General features: G+C 46.1%; 4 protein-coding genes across 4 annotated transcripts; 2 read left to right on the top strand and 2 right to left on the bottom strand.

Moving 5' to 3' along the window:
• Positions 1 to 3,682: 3,682 nt before the first annotated feature.
• Positions 3,683 to 5,577, bottom strand: PtA15_9A77 (uncharacterized protein; the record flags this gene model as incomplete). Its single annotated transcript, XM_053172954.1, has 8 exons — positions 3,683 to 3,703; positions 3,784 to 3,862; positions 3,933 to 4,032; positions 4,153 to 4,345; positions 4,445 to 4,844; positions 4,914 to 4,979; positions 5,074 to 5,224; positions 5,301 to 5,577. The coding sequence occupies 8 exons, from the start codon at positions 5,575 to 5,577 to the stop codon at positions 3,683 to 3,685; spliced, it is 1,287 nt and encodes a 428-aa protein (XP_053023508.1).
• A 1,759-nt stretch (positions 5,578 to 7,336) lies between these two features.
• On the top strand, positions 7,337 to 10,786 carry PtA15_9A76 (uncharacterized protein; the record flags this gene model as incomplete). The annotated part of the gene is made up of 9 exons (XM_053172953.1): positions 7,337 to 7,813; positions 7,948 to 8,139; positions 8,236 to 8,305; positions 8,390 to 8,482; positions 8,567 to 9,745; positions 9,857 to 9,996; positions 10,092 to 10,161; positions 10,259 to 10,425; positions 10,727 to 10,786. 9 exons carry the CDS (start codon positions 7,337 to 7,339, stop codon positions 10,784 to 10,786), a joined length of 2,448 nt encoding a protein of 815 aa, XP_053023507.1.
• Positions 10,787 to 11,881: 1,095 nt separating this feature from the next.
• Positions 11,882 to 12,277, bottom strand: PtA15_9A75 (uncharacterized protein; the record flags this gene model as incomplete). The annotated part of the gene is made up of 1 exon (XM_053172952.1): positions 11,882 to 12,277. One exon carries the CDS (start codon positions 12,275 to 12,277, stop codon positions 11,882 to 11,884), a length of 396 nt encoding a protein of 131 aa, XP_053023506.1.
• Positions 12,278 to 13,740: 1,463 nt separating this feature from the next.
• On the top strand, positions 13,741 to 14,057 carry PtA15_9A74 (uncharacterized protein; the record flags this gene model as incomplete). The annotated part of the gene is made up of 2 exons (XM_053172951.1): positions 13,741 to 13,941; positions 14,019 to 14,057. 2 exons carry the CDS (start codon positions 13,741 to 13,743, stop codon positions 14,055 to 14,057), a joined length of 240 nt encoding a protein of 79 aa, XP_053023505.1.
• Between the last annotated feature and the right edge of the window lie 6,232 nt (positions 14,058 to 20,289).

Genomic DNA, 20,289 nt, shown 5'->3' with positions numbered 1-20,289 from the left:
TGCTTATTTTTGCGAAACCAACAGTGTCTTTTCTTTATCATTACACATGTTTCTTTCTAAAAAAAAAGACTTGGGCATGTCTGGAACCCTTTTCTTTCCCGTTGAATATGCTGAGAATCAAAACATGTTGTTTTCCCCTTTGAAATGAAAAAAAAAAACTTGAAGGCCACATGAATTGGTCACCTTCACTAGCGTATATTAACACACCATGAGTTTGGTAGTTTCAGGAGCCACACTGTTTGTCTGATATTTGGTGTTGGGCCAATATCGGCCCCAACACTGTCTATTTGTCACTGTTAGTACCCCTGTAAATGATCTGGTTCATCGAACTGGGTAATCTAATCCCTAAAAATCAACTTCAACTCTTCAAATGCATCACAAGAGGCCAATCGAGATACCAGTCGCGTACAACCCAACAAAAGTGGCTCCAGCTTCGCACAAAGTGCTGATTCGAGTGGAGTACTCCCTCCATTACCCTGGTCAACACCAGGACGGTCAGATAGTGCTCTTAGTTTACAAAATCCCTGATGACACCTTCATCAAAATTGACACTTGCCAGACCTCAATTGAGGATTTCAAGGAACTCGCTCTAGAATTTATCGGCAAGCATGAAGAACAGCTACCTGATCTTATCAGAAACAAAATGAAGTCTGCTCTCCCTTGCACATCTTGGGGTTTAAAAATGACGGATAACAAACTGGCTCTCTTCCGCAAGTTTGTCCGGTGGAGACCCAAGTATGACAGCTTGTACTTGCAATGGCGTTGGGGCCTCAGTGTGACAACAACAGGGAAAGGGGTGGTGTCAATAGATCAAATCAAGCCTGATTCCAACATTTCGCTGATGATGGTATGATAGACAAATATTTTATTGTGTTTGATACCTTGATAACTTATTGTCCAAAATATCTTTTTATCAATTAGCTTACGACCAAATCTCAAGAGAACCAAATCGTCAAACGTCAAGCCATCAAGCACACAGAGTTGCAAAAAAACGGAACGGTGCACTTTCTTTGCCCCAAATTTTGATACCAATAATCACTGAGACATGAACCTGTAGTTTGCCAATGATTCATGTTGAGGGTGCAATGACATACAGCAAGCATCTAAGGGTAATCAGCCCCCTAGATGTAGTGACCCAGAATCACCCAACCCTCAAAGCAATCTATCCAATCAGCCTAATGGACTCGGAAATCCCACAAAATCTTGCCAACCCCCATTGAGCAACTACTTTGACTACTGTGATATCAGCAATGAGGTCATTGACAATCTGCTAGTCTACATATGCGTGGAGCAGCACATTGATTGATGCCAGCTTTTTGCCTCTCCGATTGTCATCCAAATGCTTCAGAACCCAAGGTATGCAGTCCCCGCCGGACTCATTGCCATCCTGTGTGATAATGTAGCCAATTATCGGCTCCACTTAGAGGGCAAACAAAAAAATTTGTGACTTTTTAATAATAGCTGTTGAGCAATATAGGCTTTTTTATTACTCAAGTTTTTTCTCAGTGTGAGCAAAGAAAAATAAGGCCCATGGGCTTTATTCTTAAAGGATCTTGATTTGCTGAAGTGGAGGAAAATATAAAAAAGGGACAGGCAGACAGATAAAGCTGTAATTACAACACAGCAGGAACGGCATAGCCACAATGTTGGTATAGCTTGTAACAAAGTTCTTGGGTGATTAGCTTGTCAAAGGAATCCCTGATTTCCCATTCAGAATCAAGAGTATAGCTGAGAACCTGAGTTGCGCGGAGGTGAGCTTTTAGGGTGGCAAAGCAGAGCTCAATGGGATTGAGCTCTGGACAGTATGGCGGCAAAAATTGCAGTTGGACGCCAACGGCATTGCAAAGGGCCTGAACTCTATTGCCCCTGTGAATGCGAGCATTGTCCAGAACAAGAACCAAGTGGACTGCTGGATAAAGGTTCATTCTGGGAAGCTAAAATTGACGTGGTTACATCAGTTTGATTGGATACAACTCGTACAGATAAGGAAGGGTGTTGTGTGACTTACAAGGTCCCACTTCAAGAAGTGCTCGAATTTGGGTCCGTTGAATGTGTCTTCTCTGACCGTCATGGCAAGCACACCATTAATTCCAATTGCTGGTAGGAGGCTGAAGCGTTCCGCATTAGAATCAATCATCATGCGCGTGGAAGGGGTCCCCTTTTCAGATCTTGCAGAGGTTCTCAGCAGGTTGCGACTACAGATGGCACTCTCATATTTGTGTTTCCGGCATCAGCTACCACTCTCCCAGGTGTGTTTTAAGGAATACTGCTCACCAGTAAACACCAAAAACTCCGCTGGGAAGAACATCATCTCTTCCACAAACAACTGTTTTGCCACGAGAAATTTGCGGATGTGGGAAGTGTTGGCCTTCTTCAAAGTGAAAGTCAAGCGATTGACGAGGTTGGTATGGATTGCTTGGACACTCATCAAAGGGTTTCCATTATCATGCAGTTTCTCTCGGATCTCAGATAAGAAAAGACCCGGCTCCTCCCTTACAAGACTTATCATGAAAGTGCAATCTTCAGAACTAAGCACTCGCGGCCTACCGAGTTCCTCGTAGGTGTCAGGGTTCCTAATTACACATCGGGTTTCTTCAAAGAGGGAAATCCAACAAGCAAACGATTGCGGTGAGATGTCGTAGCCAAGAGCCTTGCGGATGAAATCTTTTGGATGACCTTGGAGATCCTCAAAACTGCGACCTTCATCAAAAGGGGTTAATGGACAGCTTGAAAGGAATGTCGGGTGTTAGGAAATCAGGGAAATGTGGACGCACCTTTGTTGCTGGCGAGTAAGCAACAAACCCCATGGTGAAGAATTGTTTTGTATTGATTTGTTGCCCGGTCACAAAAAATCAACCTGGCAATGCTGGGATGGCACTTGATTTGTTGAGTAGAGGTGTGCAATATCATGCTGAGGGGTGGGGACATTGGTTGGATGTGTACAGTTGTATTTTCACAAACTCAGATGCAATATTGTCATCACCGGCTTTGCCGGTGGAGGAACACCAGAGGATTTTCAAGCTGGTAGCTGTATGGATTTCCAGCTGGCCACCGCTGACGGGGAAACTCTAAAAGCAAAAAAAATAAATGAAAAACAGCCCTGATCCAAGCTTTTCTGGAAACACAATACATCAATGTTACAAATCACAATCCAAGTTCATATATCTCATTCATAGGCTCAACTAAGAAATAGATGTGATGACAAAGAAGGACAGAAACAAGAGTTGAATGGCCTCAGTATCACACTTGGGGAACAGGGTCACAAGAGGAGAATCAGTGATGTTTATTCCTTATAATATCTTAATTTATGAAGAATGAGAAAAGAATAAAGAATACAGAGGAGAGGTAAATTTTGAATGAGAATAAAAATGGAGCCAATTAATTAGGGTAACTTCCCGACTGCAAGAGACTGCAATAAACATATAGATCATATCAAGTTATAGCAGGCGTCTATTAAATTCAAATAGTGATGATGTTGGTTTCGGTAAGAAGAGAAAAGATGATAGAAGTTCAACACAAATAACCAGGATGCTTTATTTGATTCCAGCTCATTAGCTTCGTGCATATACATTAGATTACAGCACTTGGTCTGTACCCCCGCCAGACTCCCTAGACTGTACAAGAAGCTCCAAGGCCAAGAATGCTTTCTAGGAGCTAGAGCCTGCTCAACATTGACTCAATGCTACTCGCAGTATAATCTCCACTGTTTGATAAAAAAAGATTACAAAATGAAAGGTAAATAGCCGGGGAGAGATTGATTAAGATAGGTGCATCTAGACTTACGCATTGCCATGCAACTGGAATAGCAGACCAGGACCCGCTGATAGTGGGCATCCACGTGACCACTCCGTGCCAAGTAGGGCTAAAAAAGAACAAGTCAGATTTTACAAGCGCGCCATATTTTTCCATTAAGGCTAAATGGTAACGCGTACTTGATGATCGCGTCAGCCGTTCTGAAGATGTTCATTAGATGGAAGACCATCATGGTGATCATTGAAAAAATTGTAGCATAGGCCCTGACTGTGAAACCAACTGAAATTCATTGACGAAGTAATTGCCGATTCAGCGAATGGATCTAGCTGTAGGATAACGGACGAAGAAGCCGAAAAATGCGGATCGGTATGCTTGGGATGCATTAACTTGCGTACTCACAAAGTTGGCGATCCGTGCGCAAAGCACCCAAGTAGATTCGACCAGTGGTACCAAATGGCGCTTTCGCTTCTTTTTGGGAGGTGGGGTATTCGTGCAAACTGTCTAGTTGGGCAGAACCGTTTGGATGGAAGACTGAATTCTGGCCCTGTAGTACCAACTTTTGAGTCAATTTCCAAAAGGACAATATGAAAACCTAAGGTATCCGGTAAGTGGTATAGCCCCAAAAATCAGCATCAGTGAAGCCCTCAACATCCAATGTGCTTGGATTTGATTTTTGAAAAAAAAGGCTTACCAGACAAGTCACGCAGATGCAAACCAAGTACAAAATTTGAGTCTTGTGGTGATAACGCATCGTACTATTCAGATTGGTCACAGATTCTTCGGTTGAACTTTTTAGCTCCCCCTGGATTCGCGCGAGGTGGGACATAAGCAGGGCTTTTTGGTCCGCAGAGCGAGATGAATCTTGTAGCTGATTCCAAACTGATGTGCCTTGGCTGAGAAAGTCGAGTGTCTTTCTTGTCTGTTCTAGAATGATACCATAACCTACAGCTCCGCGTGCAATTGCAGCAGCGATCGCAACAATAAAGCAAATTGGAAGGCAAGAAAATATCACGTTCACCAAGACTGGCGGTGGAGCCCAGTTGATCAGCCCTTTGGAGGTCCACCCAGAAGTTTCACAGGCGCTGTAGGAGCTGTGACGTAGAACGCTGCATGTTAGCGTGACAATTGGGAGTATCTTGCAACAAATCAAGCGGACTAACAGTGCCAAAAAGCAGTGTGCCATTATCCAATACGCGAGATGTTCAAAGAGGTACATCAGACCTAAGCTGAAGAACGGACGGCCAATGATCATCTATCAGAAAATAAACACGGATGATTGAAGAACTCCCCAACTAAGGCAGGATGGAATTCGAAACTCACGCAATCAGGGGCTGAGCGTGTAAGGCATAATCCAACGAACGACTTGGATTGATTTGAAGGCATATGAACGAGATAGTGCTGAGAGAACCCAACAGTTGCACGATACACATGAAGAAACCGGTATTGATCAGGTAAAGAGGAGTCTTGCAGACTTGAGGCACAGATCATCCGACTGTTATGAGCATCCATCCACGTTCTCAACGATTAGCTTGAAACTTCTTGCTTGCCTGGTTCTCCCGGCCGGTTAGGGATGAAAGCCGTCCTGAAGATCCAATGAGACCGCTTCTTCTGACCAACGTAGGGCAAGAGCAAGATGACCAGACTGAACAGCGCAATTAAAGCATGGAAGACGAGGAAAGTGGCCAAGAGGGCTATTGTCGTCTTAGATAAAGGCCGAGTAAACTGATAAGCTATAGCGGCCGATATCGGGGAGAAAGGATCTGCTGGCGTGGCGCTTGTGAGGAGGTCAACCCTAGTTGCATGTGTCGTATTTCCTATCGGCATGGCGGACTCTGTTTCTTCCAGTTTTTTTTACTTCTGCCGGTGAGGGCTGTGAGGTGAGCTCGAACGATGCGGCAAACTCTTGATAGTTGGCAAGAATGAAATACTTACAAACCAAACCTGCTATGTGTATTAGCTAGAGACCTCAGGCTTCTAGAAAATGACGCAGGTTGTAAGAAGAAACAAATATCGTAGGTTTAAGTTTTTTGAAGTGGCAAGTTAGATATGTTAACCCTTCTGACTTTTTTCGAAGAGCCTTACTGTGATTGCAATTAGCAAATGGTATGACTTACACCGATGCTTGAAAATGTCGTCCAGCGATGAAATTTCGATTCAGTGAGTATCTCCGGATGAATTTCTGCGACCTAGTAGGAATCCAGCCTAACCATGACGAGCTGTCCCCAGTGTATCTCTCCTCCTGTGTTGGGAAGGCAACGAGCCCTAGCTAGGACCAGCTCAGAAACACGAGCGGCTGGTCTTGAGAGCCACCTTCCCATTTCATCAAGCTCATTTGCAATCGGTGAGATAGTCGTACTCAGTGGAATCACAGTCAGGTGGTTCCGACAATGTGAATGAATCCTTGAGTAGAGTCAAGCCCCAGCGAGCCGTAAACCAAGAAATTTCCAATCGAATCGCTTGTCTACGGTGCTACTTATTTGCCTGTGCAAGCCCATCCGATTTATCTCGGAAAAAACATTGACAGATTCGGGCCACCGAGCTCTGCTGACGCCCGATCGCACTAATTATTATGTACACTCAAGTTTTCGTTTCAAGTTGTAACATCAACACTTTTGGATTCAATTGCCCAAGAAGACGATATATGTCAAAGGACTGCGAAAGAACTGCTTAATTTATTCGTTACGTCCCATGTTTCACATTTTTGGCTGTCTGCTTTCTTTGGACAAGGTGGCAGCTGTGTGATGTTGGTGCTTACGGCTTACAACGCTGGCAAACAATGTCAAATATTAACTGCCGTGGTGATATTGAACTGCAACTGCGACTGCTTCCTTTCCTTTGCTTCTTGAAAACTTCTATCAGGCCCAGAGTCCTTGGACGGCAAGATAGATCAGTCGCAGGAGGGAAAGGCCATCCAACCATTTGTCTTGAGAGCTTCCTTCCTTCAGAAGACTCTGTTGATTACCTCACTGGCCCCTCTCTTTACTCACATGGATGAAATCTCATCCAGTGAAGATATCAACCACTGATGGCAGATTCTAATCAAGGAATTCAGAAGTGGTTCAAAAGAGCCTTTGACTCTGCACTCATAATCCTTGAAAACCATTTCGAAATGTTTCCGCTGAGGGGTATGGATGAACAAGGAGTTGATTGTTCCCAATTTAACCCCGATGAGTTTCTGACGAATTATTTTGTAGTTTACACCATGTGAGCAGAAACCCTGCAGTTCATTCCCTTTGAGGTGGGTGTAAGAGGGTGAGATCCATCGCGTCTTAAAAAATTGTTCCGGGTGGCTGAATGATGAGGAAAGGGGACTCCTGGCAGCTCCTGGCTGAAGAAAAATGTTGTGGCGTCCCATTGGAGGGATGACGTCGATCACACGATGGATGATGTTCAAGCCGGATGAGAGGGTGTCACACAGCGTGAACCCCAGGGTCGATCGACAGAGTTTCAGTTGCCGACCTTCCCGAGTTGTTCTCTTGACCACCACCATCCCACAAGCAAGGTCAACAAGATTCATAACAAGCACCTCAAGAAACAACGAAGGAAACATAATCAGCTTCGGAGCTTGGCTTAAGCTCTCCCGATGAACCGTCTCCGCCTGAACGCAGGCCGCTTGAACCTTAGAGCGGTAGCCGGTGGTTCAGCCCTGCTGACCGGTTCGAGCTTATTATACTACCAGTACCGGTCGAGGGACTCAAGACTTCAGCTGGACTCGAGCCGAGATGTCAACCACCCAGCAAACCAACGCCCTCCGGTACTATGGACCCCGCCGAGCAGACAGGACATGATCAATGCGCTCAAGGCTAGCAAGCTCGTCCACGAGATCAAGTCTCCAGCCGACCTCCAATCCAAGGGCGCCGAGGACCAGTACGATCTTCTCGTCATCGGTGGAGGGGCCACAGGCGCTGGGGTCGCCTTGGATGCTGCCAGTCGTGGCTTGAAGGTCGCTCTCGTCGAACGTGACGATTTCAGTAGTGGGACGAGCAGTAAGAGTACCAAGTTGGTCCATGGCGGAGTTAGATATCTCCAAAAAGCAGTCTTCAATCTGGACTATGAACAAGTTGAGTCCTGTTTAGTTTCATCTTCTCATGATCGAGCAATAATTATGATGTCAATAAATACCCCGGTTATCTTGTACGTAACAGGCATCAATTTACCTCTTATACTGATGATACCTTTTCGTTTGCCTCATAGTATAAATTAGTCAGGGAAGCTCTCCATGAACGCAAGACTTTCTTACATATCGCTCCACATCTTTCGCTCCACCTACCGATCATGCTGCCAGTTTACAAGTGGTGGCAAGTGCCCTACTTCTATGCTGGCTGTAAGATGTATGATTTGCTCGCTGGTTCAGAAAACATGGAAACTAGTTATCTTGTCGGAAAAGTCAGTCATTTGATCCTTAGCATTAAATGCATCTCTGCATCTCGCTCCTCAGATTTTCAGGATTCTGATTGCGCTTTCTCCCAAAAATCAATACAGGGGAAGGCCTTAGAGAACTTTCCAATGTTAAAAGCCGATGGTTTATGCGGAGCTGTTGTGTATTATGACGGTGAGCTTCGCTGTGCCTTTCGACTTCATTTTTATTTGCGTATGTGCACAATGAGATTGAAACTATTTTAATCACTTCTCTCAGGTTCTCACAACGACTCTCGAATGAATATGGCTCTGGTGATGTCTGCGGTACACCAGGGCGCTGTCGTGGCTAATCACATGGAGGTAGTAGAATGTGAGTTAATATATTAAACCATGTAGATGATTCATGCACCGCATCAAGCTCTGTGACTGATATGTATACATGCTATTTTGCCAGTGCACAAGAAGCCGGCCCATGAGAAGACGGATGTGAAGCCTAGAGGATCAGCGGAAAGCCCTGGAGTATTGTCAGGGGCCAGACTACGTGATCAGGTTACGGGAGAAGAATTTAACATCCGAGCCAAGGGCATCATCAATGCCACCGGTCCCTTTTGTGATGGGATCCGACAGCTAGACGACCCGAGCGTGCCGAACATCGTCGCTCCTTCATCCGGCGTTCATATCACTCTACCTTCGTACTACGCACCCAGCCATATGGGTCTGATTGATCCTGCCACATCGGATGGCCGAGTGATCTTCTTTCTGCCTTGGCAAGGGAATGCGATCGCAGGCACGACCGATTCTCCCGCGCCAGTCGAGCAAGATCCTCTCCCTAAAGAACAAGAGATTCAATGGGTTCTTGGCGAAGTTCGGAACTATCTCAGTCCCGAACTCAAAGTAAGACGAGGAGATGTGCTATCCGCGTGGTGTGGACTTCGTCCTTTGGTGCGCAACCCAGCGGCAAAAGATAGCCAATCGTTGGTCAGAAACCACATGGTTCATGTCTCACCATCGGGACTCTTGACGATCGCTGGTGGCAAGTGGACGACCTATCGAGCAATGGCCGAAGAGACAGTGGATGCGGCGATCGAGACCTTCAACTTAAAGCCGCGAGGTCCATGTGTGACCAAGCTTCTTCAATTGATTGGCGCTCATGGCTGGCACAAGACGTTGTATATCAAGCTGATTCAGGACTTTGGATTGGAGAGTGAAGTGGCCAAGCATCTGACGGACAATTACGGCGATCGAGCCTGGTCGGTCTGTTCGCTGGCTGAGCCGACGGGAAACCGTTGGCCAGTGCATGGCAAACGATTGGACCCATCGTACCCTTATCTCGAAGAAGAAGTCCGCTATGTGGTCCGGAACGAATACGCGATTACACCTGTGGATATCATTGCTCGTCGGACTAGACTCTCGTTCTTGAACGCCCAAGCCGCCTTGGAAGTCTTACCTCGGGTGATCGACATCATGGCCGAAGAGTTGGGATGGACCAATATGCACAAGGAGGCCGCCTTCAGTCACTCTAAACAGTTCTTGCTTTCTATGGGCTTGCCTAGGTCTAAACTTAAACTTTCTCTGGCCGACGTTCGTAGAGGTTTATTGAGGAAACAAACTGCTGAGGAGGGTCAACTGTTCTGTAAGTTTGCAATCCCGTTCAGAAAACATCTGCAGCACCTCCCCCACAACACAGCTTGGAAGTTTTCTCATATTAAGTCTGAATCTCCCTCTTAACTCCACTCTTCTACAGCTCGTGCAATGTTTAGTCCGAAAGAATTAACCCAGTTGAGGAAGGAATTTGCGGATTTGGATACGAATGGGGACGGAGTTATTTCTCCCAACGACTTGCAGAGCGCGCTTGAACATTTGAATTTCGCCAATGTTCCCAAGGTTCAGTTTTCATATTTTATTGGCCTGATGACACGTCTAAACCTCAAAACCATGTCACTATGATGTCTCATTTTTCTTACTCCTTGATTTCGTAGGAAACTGTGGACATGATTGTTTCTGGAGCTAAGACCAATCATATCGGCTCGATCGATTTCTCGGATTTCCGTGAGTTTTTTTACCAACACAATGATGATCTGAAAAAGTAAGAGAAATGAAATGCGGTCGAAGAATTCAACACAAAACTGGTTTTGTTGGTCTGTAGTTGACATTGCGGTAGCAGCCAAAGAAGTATCTCTGTCGAACAAGTTACAAAACTTCTTGAGCGATGACGGGGAGGGAAGTTCACCGATCACCGAGCCGAACACGATGAGTGCTTCTGTTGGCCCCCATGGAAACGAGGTCGTCAAGGATGGAAAAAATGATCTGAAGGTCGGTTAGGAGAAGTCATGCGGGGGATTTATTTTTTACTCTTCTTCGTCGTTCATATCCCTCTATCATTACCATGAATTTTAACCTGGGTGGTTTTCCCGGACCCAAAACTAAAAAGAAAACAAGAAGTTTCTATACACATAATATATATTAATTATAACCTATATATTGACTTAATGTTTTTTCCCCTTTTTATTCCTGATGGATTGGCACAAAAACACACCCGAATTTTCTACCAACACTTCTGTTTGTGTGGTTGTTCCTTTTCCCTCTTCATATATTAAAACATCTGAAAAATAAGCCTGGATCCGGAAGTTTAAGTCGAGTCATTCCCGTCGAACGATCCGGCGGTGGCACTTGATCACCACTAACAAAAATAGCTTTACTCGTTCGTGTCTCATTCTTAGCGTGACAAACCCATCTGATATGATAGAATGGTCAAGTATTTACAAGTACATGTTCCACATTCCCTTCTCTGTGTCATCTTTCAAGGCATTTTCATTAATATTCTTGCTCTAGTGTTCCATCTCTTATTCTCATCGGCACCTGTTCACGTCTTTCCGGCTGATTCCGTCCTTTACATAGACTGCTCTTTCAACCTCCAGCCCACCTTTCCCTCCGACTCAACCTCTTGCATCATCATCATTGGCATTTTTTTCCCTTTATCGATCCTAATTAAATAGACTGATTCTTCTAGATGTTTAGATCCTTGCAAAGCCTTATAGCAGTTGTGTTTAGACGTGCATAGATGTCTTAATAGAACAAGCACAGATGGTAAACAGTTAGCAAAAATTGCAAGCAACTTGAAGGCACACACATACTCTCAAATCACCTTTCTCCAACCATTGGTTGCGTGTTTTTAACATCTTCGGTGGTTCAGCCAGTAAGCAGGCAGCCAGCCCTTGGATAGGGATCTCAAGTATTTTGGATCAAGACCAATGTCACTCTCCGCAAAGCCACATATCATGGTGCTGCATTCTAAGAGATCCCATGTCAATTACGCAATGCCAAGGCCCTGTGAAATATAGCCCTGAGGCTGACTGCATCTTCCAGAAACTTGCATAAGACAAAAATGCAACGTTACAGGTTTTCAGATGGTTTGATTCGCGGGTAATATTAATAGTAAGTTGTGTTACAGGTAATATGGCTAATAAGTTATGACTGATAGAAATACACCCTCAAATGGTCTTGGAGTAATCATATGGTTAACATTTTGGGGAGTGAAAGCTGTGGCGGGAGCTGGGTACATTAGAAGGAATCTTATACTACATCAACATCTATTAAGTCAGAAAACAAGTACATAAAGTGTCGAAAATTGCTTGATAAACAGTGAGCGAGCTGAAATGCCCTGGGTTCAAAAAAAAATGATTGAGAGTTGGAACCACTTGCAGCGCCTGGAGTGTTGATGCTGATGTAGTTTATAGTACAACAGTTTTGGGGGAGCGGGATGAAATTTTCAACTCGATCGCCAGATCTTCTTGAGATAAGTGACGAGCGGTAGTCGGGTAGAGTGATTCGGGAAGCTGGAAGAGAGTGAGGAGGCAGAGGGTTTCGAGAAGTCGTCGGAGAGCTGATTGAGGCTAGAGCCCTGGGTGGCCTCGTAAAGATATCGGAGGATCAGGTTGGTTTCTGCTTCCCGGTTCCCGGATAGATCGCCAGGAGGGGAGGAGGGGTGTTTGAATCTGGCAAATGGCACGGGCCGGGTGAATTTGGCGTCGTAGGTAGGACTATCCGGGAATGGGATGGATTCTTCGCGCTTGTTGGGGCCGCCGGGGGGGCTGCCGTCCTCTGGGAAATGGTCCTCGTAGTTTGGGAAGAAGAAGTAGGTCGACCGACTCGTTGAGCGCTCCATATTTCCCCGCGAAAGCTGTAGAATGTCTGCGGTAAGTTAGCCATGCAGGCCGACTTTTCCATGCCCGTCTTCGACCTTGCTTGCTTACAATTTCTTGGTCTCCTGGTAGGAATGCAAAACGGTTTTGGTTCGGTTGTGCCGAGCAGCGCTTGAACCGGGCGGGAGCTTGGGGGATTTGCGCGGGCTAGAAGAGTGTTTGTGAGTAAGTTAGATGCAAAATGAGGCTTTGAAGATCCTGGAGGACGTGTACCTGAGATGGAGGTGCAGACTACAGAGGCTCAAGGGGGGAGGGGAGTATATGTCCTCGAGTCGGGAGAGTGGCCTCACCCTGGAAGAAAGTAAGCCAGGTCTCGAAGTGATCAGAACCAAGTGTATCTGCACCAGGAAACTGTTCCAGTCGGAAGGTATGATTAAAGTATTTAAATATTTATTTATTATGTGCGCTGTTCGTGTTGGGCAGGGTTCGGGGATTGGGCAGAGTGCTGTGGATTCTAGGAATCTCTCTGAGGAAATAGACGGGGAGACAGGGTCGAGGCCGGGATAGGCCAGAGGGCCAGTTTATACTCGATGGGCGAAGCTTGCCGAATAGCGTCGATGTGGCCCAAAACACGTCTGCGATGACCGGGAAACCCATGTGGGTCTTGGAGGAGTAGCAGACTATATAATAAGACTTCAACTCTGGATCGTGTGCCTGGTGCCTCTGTGTCTGTTCCCCTCGTACTGGCCCCGACCATCGCTTCGGACTGGCCGACGGCTTTCGAGCCTCGTCCCGCGGCACCAGGAACAAAGACACGTGCTAACCGGGTTCGAGGGAGGTCGGGTTTGTATCACTCCAGCCGGCTTTCAGCTCACAGAACCCAAGATATTGTCGGCGATCTCGAATGCGATCCGGTTTCACAGACGAGCTGATGGATCGCCAGACGACTGCTGACCGTTACAAAGCGCTGAATAACTAACTAATCTGATCGAGGACAACGATTTAAGGAAAAACAACTGCTTGCTGCTGGAGGTCCGTGCATGTAAGGCCCGCGAGACTCTCTTCTGCTTTGACCGCATGGATCGCTGCCAAGGCTTTTGCCTCGCACGAAGCTTGGGGTTATGCTCAGTGCCCTTTTCCGCCTGAGAAAGACGAGAACTCTATTTCGAGTTTGTCAACTGCGAGCGAGGCCGGCGCAAATTTCTCCCGGCTCGATAGGACTGCACAGCCTCAAATGTGTACATACCGGGAGGCAGTTCGCCCGGTCGATGAGACTCAAGGCCGGGCGGAATCCGTCTCGGTCGACAAGAACAGCTTTGATGACCTGGAAGGTCCGCCTGGTTGATACAGCCCTGTCAACAGCTAGGAGGGGGTCCCTCCCGAAAGCGTTGAACTTGCTTCAATTATTTTATTATTTTATGATCAACTTCGAGGGCCCCCAAATTCTGTCTTTGCTGTTCTTGATTGTTGCTGACAAAAGGTCTGGATGTCTCATGGCGATCGTCCAGACAGCTTACCAGACGATTTTCAAATCGTGGCCACCACCTCATCTGCCGCCATCGCCCACAAATCCAACCCCATCTTTGGAGTCCAATTTCAGCCGGAGCTCACCCACTCCACCCATGGTAAACAAATCATCGAGGAATTCGTGCTCAACGTCTGTCAGGGCAAGCTAGGTTGGACCATGGCCAGTCCTTCTTTCAGTTTGCTTTGTTGGTTGATTCCATTGCAAGCTCAATAGGTCTCCATCTTTGTTCCACATAGGCAACATTCATCGGTACAGAGATCGCCCGGATACGATGAGGCCGAACAAGCGCGTCAACCTACGAAAACTCATTCTTAGACAATCAAGTTCCTCCTCCATTAAGGCACTTCCTATCCCGATGTCCTCGAGAGTAGTAGCTTCAAGGGGCCTAGTGCAACCATCAGGACCCACTACAACATCACGTACGTCGGTGGCTTGATGACATGAAACTAAAGCTCATCGAGCCCCTTCGCGAGGAATTCAAAGGTCAATCTTTCACACTCAATTCAATACGGATTACATCAGGTCTCGGATTATTCTTTCATACATCACTTGAAATTTTGATAAAACTAAAAGCCGGTTATGTGGAGACAACTTGAACATCACTCCCTCTGGTCAAGCAGACATACCTCTTTGACCAGAGGAATACCTGCAGTCAAGGTGTATATGCCTCTGACCACAGGAATCAATCCCCCCTGTTGGATTTATGTATAACTCTTCCACCAGAGGAAAGCGAAAGCGTAGCGCTTTTGGCCTCCGCTTCGCTGCGCTTTTGATAGCGGGCTGGGCGCTTCGCTTTCGCCAAGCATTTTTTTATTTATTTTTTTAGCGAGCTATTCTCAGCGGCTCGTAGCGGCTTTCCGCGTCGCTTGTCGCTGAATTAGCGGCAAGTCGCTACGCTGTTCGTACGGAAGCTCACAGGGGACACAAATCGCGCCAAATCACGCCAATTGCGCAACCACCTCCGAACAAAAAACTCCGCTCCCGTCCCCGAGGGGCCGACATCCGTGCACGCCACCACCACAGCACATGTATTGATTCATGTGTAGCGTATCGATTCATGTGTAGTGTATCAATACATGTGTATCGTCAACGTGATACGTGTGTATCGTCAAATCGATACGCATGTATTGTCAACGCGATACGTATGTATCGTCAACTCAATACACATGTATTGTCAACTCAATTTGCATGTATCACTAAGTCGATACATATGTATTGTCATCTCGATACATACATATCACCATCTTGATACATATGTATTGTCAACTCGATACATATGTATCATCATCTCAATACATATGTATTGCCATATCACTACATGTATATTGCTAACTTGCTACCAGTTATGTATTGTCAAATCCATACACATGTATCTCCATATCAATCCAGGTGTATTGCCACCACAACACACATGAAACACCACCTTGATACATATGTCTTGCTACTTCAATACATGTGTATCTATTGAGTGACAATACACATGTGTCACGGGACGATACACATGTATTGCGTCATGATGAAGATACACATGCATTGCATGACAATACACATGTATGTATCAACACCCATGCATCGGTCTGGGTACCCAAGCACACCGGACCCTGCAATAAATCATCTCCTGCAGCCATCTTGATCCACGTCACGTGTATTGGTACGAGAGGTCAGCACAACCGGGTGCCCTCTAGACCAATGATAGTATTTGATCAGAGAGGGTTATTGCGGTGTCCAATGTTTTCGCACACCCGGACCGCACGGGTGTTAATGCATGTGTATCGTCATACGATACATGTGTCTTGTCACTCAATACAGGTTAGAGATGATGCTGCAGTGCAGCTGTTTTTATTGCTAACTATCTATGTATTGATGTAGCAATACCCATTTATTGAGGTAACCCCACATTGGTAAAGAAGTAGCAATACATTTGTATCAAAGTAGTGATACATATGCATTGATGTAGCGATACACATGTCACCAGGGGGGAAATGGTTGCACTCTCCAGAGAGTGCCAGATGGTAACTTCTTTCAGGAAGGCTGCCAGATGTGAGCTGTGCCTCAGTTTTAACTCTTTCATGTGATAGCTTGATGTCATGTTCAACTGATATCAATCTCTGCTCTAGTCATGCTTGTATAATCTGGTGAGTTAAAAACACAACACGGGGCTGTGGCAATTGAGATACTTCCAGGCATATTTTCTTCTGTAACCATCAAACATGCCATCTGTTGCAGCAGTGCAGTACATGCTTATTCATAGGGATTGCACAAAGTACTCCTTGGCAAGTACACAGCACTCGTAGGGTATTACTTTCAGCCTTACAACAAGTACTCATCTACGGTGCCGGGTGCAGGTGCAGGTGCCAGGATATTGGACTGAACAACAGGCAAGTATTTGGTACAAGTACTCACCATACATCTGTGACCCGCAGGTTGTCTTGTTTGTACCACATCTTTACAGTTGGATTACACATAATACAACAGCACAACTGCTGTGCTGCAATTCAAATTGACCTCTGAGGCTCTGGCTGGAGAAATTCCAACAATTGCACATCTCTGACTGGGTAAATGCCTCCAATAACAGTCCTCAATTGTAGGGATTCCTCATGTCAAAGAGCTGCACTGCCTCTTTGACTGGAGGTATCCCCCTGGCTGAGGAGGCATACCCCCCTCTGCCGGAGGTATTCCTGTTGAAGAGCTGTGTACATCTCTTTGACCTCCCTCTGGTCAAGCAGACATACCTCTTTGACCAGAGGAATACCTGCAGTCAAGGTGTATATGCCTCTGACCACAGGAATCAATCCCCCCTGTTGGATTTATGTATAACTCTTCCACCAGAGGAAGCACTGTGTTTGAGGAGGTTTACACACCTCTGACTGGAGGAATCAATCCCTCCTGTTGGATTTGTTTACACCTTGTTGATCAGAGGAATGCCTTCCATCAAAGAGTTGAGTCCACTCAGGGAGCTGATATGTGACCAGCTCACCAGGAGGACCTCCCTTGCCAAGCTGGATAAGCTCACCAAGACAAGGGACTGCTCCTAACAGGCCCTCTCAGCCAAGCAGGCCGGAAGGATGCCTCTTGGCAAGCTGACATACCAGTCTACCGCTGGGTTGACTCCTCCCAGTGAGCTGGATACATATGAATCCAGCTTTCCAAGATGAATCACCCCAGTGAGCTGGATAAATATGTATCCATCTTGGTGAGTGAGGTCCTCCTGGTAAGCTGGAGACCTCCATTGCTGAGCTGGAGATATATATATATATACCCAGCTTGCTAAGAGGACTGCTCCTGGAGAGCTGGATACTTATATATACAGCTTGCCGAGAGGGGTCCTCCCAGCAAGCTGGGTACTGATGTATCCAGCTCGCTGGGAGGAGTCCTCTTGGTAAACTGGATATATTTGTATATATCCAGCTCAGCAAGGAATGTTGTTGCCCATGTCCACCCTCAGGTTTGGGCAAACCTGAGGGTGGACTTGTCAAGCACGAACCCTTGTGACATTGCACACCTATGTCACAGGTGCAAATCGTTCATCTCAGGGAGACTCCCTTCAATGACTGGTACAGCCTGGCTGTTTGTCAGCCTTAGAGTCATCACAGCTGACCTAAAAGCTGCCTGTTCTACCTTTGTTACATATAAATTACTTTATATCTTTTTCATCTTAAGAGATATCCCTGTTTTGACTTCATATTCTGTTTCCTCATGCAATTTTAACCCTAGTTACTACTTACCAATTCATTGTAACTATACTCCTTCCCTGAGTTACTGAGTTGTAGCGCCCTTGCGCAGTTGTGACGTGTCAGCGCTACTAGGCGCGCCAAACCACATGTACATATGTAAATTACATAAGCAAACTGTGAAAATTTTCGTAGTCAGGATCCCCCTTGCCTGAGGCGGATCCACAGACTTCAGCACACCAGAACCACCACCCAGATAACTCCAGGATCACCACCAAAGAGCCTACTATACTCCCAGTATACCTACCGTCACAGGTGCCTAGGATATTGACAGTAAGTAACCTCTTTCACTGAACCTTGTTTATCTCAGAGGTACAACTCTGTGTCTTGCTGGATCTGCCTTTTCTTCTTGCTTTGCTTTCTCCTTGATCACAGGGCTGTCCCTCCATATCTATAGGCCTTTGCCTCCATCTTGATCACAGGGCTGTCCCTTCTTATCATCAGGCCTTTGCCTCAAAATCTAGGTTCAGGGCTGTCCCTCAGGTTTCCCCTTAAGAACCTTGACTGTCCAGAGAGAAGTCTAAAAAACTGTGGCTGGATTAAGACTTATCTAATCCAGATACCCTCCTGAGAGGAAGCTATAGCACTTCTTGCACAGATTAGCAGCACTCTTCTGAAGAGTAGCATTGCCAGTGGACGTGCATTCCCACTAGAATAACCTAGTACTTCTCTTCCTTCTTATCCTGCTTGGTTTCTCTCTCTCTTTCTCTTTTTCTATTATAGTTGTAATTTCTTTATCCCAAGAAATCCAACTATTGCCCCCCCATTTCTTGTGTCCTGCTGTCACTATAGAGACTCAGGCTCACACTGTTGAAGGGAGCCTGCCTCTGATGGCTGAGTTGTACCAGAAATCGCGAGGAATTCTGACTCCCTTCAATGGCCATATTGTGGCTACCATTGAAGGAATTGTGTATGTATTTTTATTGGTGGCCACTACTCAGCCATCAAAGGGAGTCTGAACTCCTTGTGATGGCTGGTATGGCTCGGCCATCAGAGGCAGACTCCCTCCAACGGCCGGGCTGTACCGGCCATTGAGCGGAGTAAACACTATGTTCAATGGCTGGTGGAACTCAGCCATCAGAGGGCTTCAATGGCCAAGTTGCACCAGCCATTGCACAGGGTGTGTACTCTCTTCAATGGCCGGTGTGGTCATTATTCCTGTGTTTGTAGGAGGAAAAATTTAAAACTTTTATGTGTACTCACAAAACGCCTCAAGATACAGCCAAATGGACAGAAGAAATGGAATCTAGGACCAAAATAACCCCTAGTCACCCACTGAAACCACCCTCATATCTCTACCAGATCAGAAGATACACAAATCATCCCTTTCACGCACCAGTCTGAGCGGGTTCACACACAGACTCAACTCTTGGTTACCATACTTGGCATAATGCATACGGCACATGAATTAATTTTCTTCCTTCCTTTTATCAGTCCTCATCTCCCATTTTCCCTTGCATATGTTTGTTTCCCATTTGCATACCTATGGTCTTGGAAAATCCTTGTATGAATATATATGATCTTGTTTGCATATCAAAGGGACGCATTGTAGATAGACTAGCTAAATTCCCTCAGTGGTACTTTCTCACCAGCCAAATTCCCTCAAAGCTGTTCCCCTGGAGCTAAATTCCCTCATCATTGTCTATATAAGGAGGCCTCTGCCTGCCAGTTGTTCCCTCTCCATGCCATCCAGCAGTATATATTCCCTACTCACTTATCACCACTCATTATATTATCTATCCATCTCACAGTTATCAGTTCATATCACCACTCAGTTTCACATACATTTCACACTCTATTTGAAATTTATATCACCACTCAGTCACACACCTTTCACCAGTAACCAGTCCCCGGTTCCACTCCTGGTTGAGCTTAGCTCCCTCTCATCCTCATCACTCCTCACTTTCTGAACTTATATACCCCCAGCAAGGACCTAGGTTCAAGCCCCACTCGAGACATCAAGTTACCATCACCTATCTCATACATCAGTAACTCCATCAACCTCAGACATTGACAACAATCCTCTTATATATCTCATCTTCAAACATATCCTATCACAAAATAAATTGCCAAGCTTACCTTGGTGGTCTTGTTTTCTGATATACAGAAAGGCAGAGCTTGCACCTCATCCATACCTTTTGCCATTCAGCAAAAGGGTCTCACGACACCTTTTAGAGTCTTACACCGGTACAGCCCGGCCGTCAAAGGGAGTCTGCCTCTGATGGCCAAGTTGTACCATCCATTGCAAGGAGTTCAGACTCCCTTTGATGGCTGAGTAGTACCGGCCATTGAAGGGAGTACACACTCCCTTCAATGACCGGCACATCTTGGCCATTGAAGGGAGCCTCCCTCCAACGGCCGGATGGTACCGGCCATCGAGGAAAATGTGTACTCGCTTCAATGTCCGGTACGACTTGGCTATCAAAGGGAGTACACCCCCTTCGATGATTGGTCTAACCCGGCCATCAAAAGGAGTACAAAGTCCCTTTGATGGCCAAGTTGTACCAAACATCAAAGGGGATGTGTACTCCCTCTGATGGCGGGGTTAGACCAACCATCTAAGGGAGTACACACTGCCTTGGATGATTGGCACAACTCGGCCATTGAAGGGAGTCTCCCTTTGACGGCCAAGTTGTACCGGCCATCAAGAGGAGTTCACACTCCCATTGATGGCTTTCTTGTACCGGCCATCAAAGGGATTATGCACCCCCTTCAATGGCTGGTACAACTGAACTATTGAAGGGAGTGTGTACTCCTTTCAATGGCAGGATTGCAC

The sequence above is a fragment of the Puccinia triticina genome, chromosome 9A, assembly GCF_026914185.1.
Source record: "Puccinia triticina chromosome 9A, complete sequence".
Lineage (NCBI taxonomy): Eukaryota > Fungi > Basidiomycota > Pucciniomycetes > Pucciniales > Pucciniaceae > Puccinia > Puccinia triticina.
This window is presented reverse-complemented; position numbering and strand designations above follow the sequence as displayed.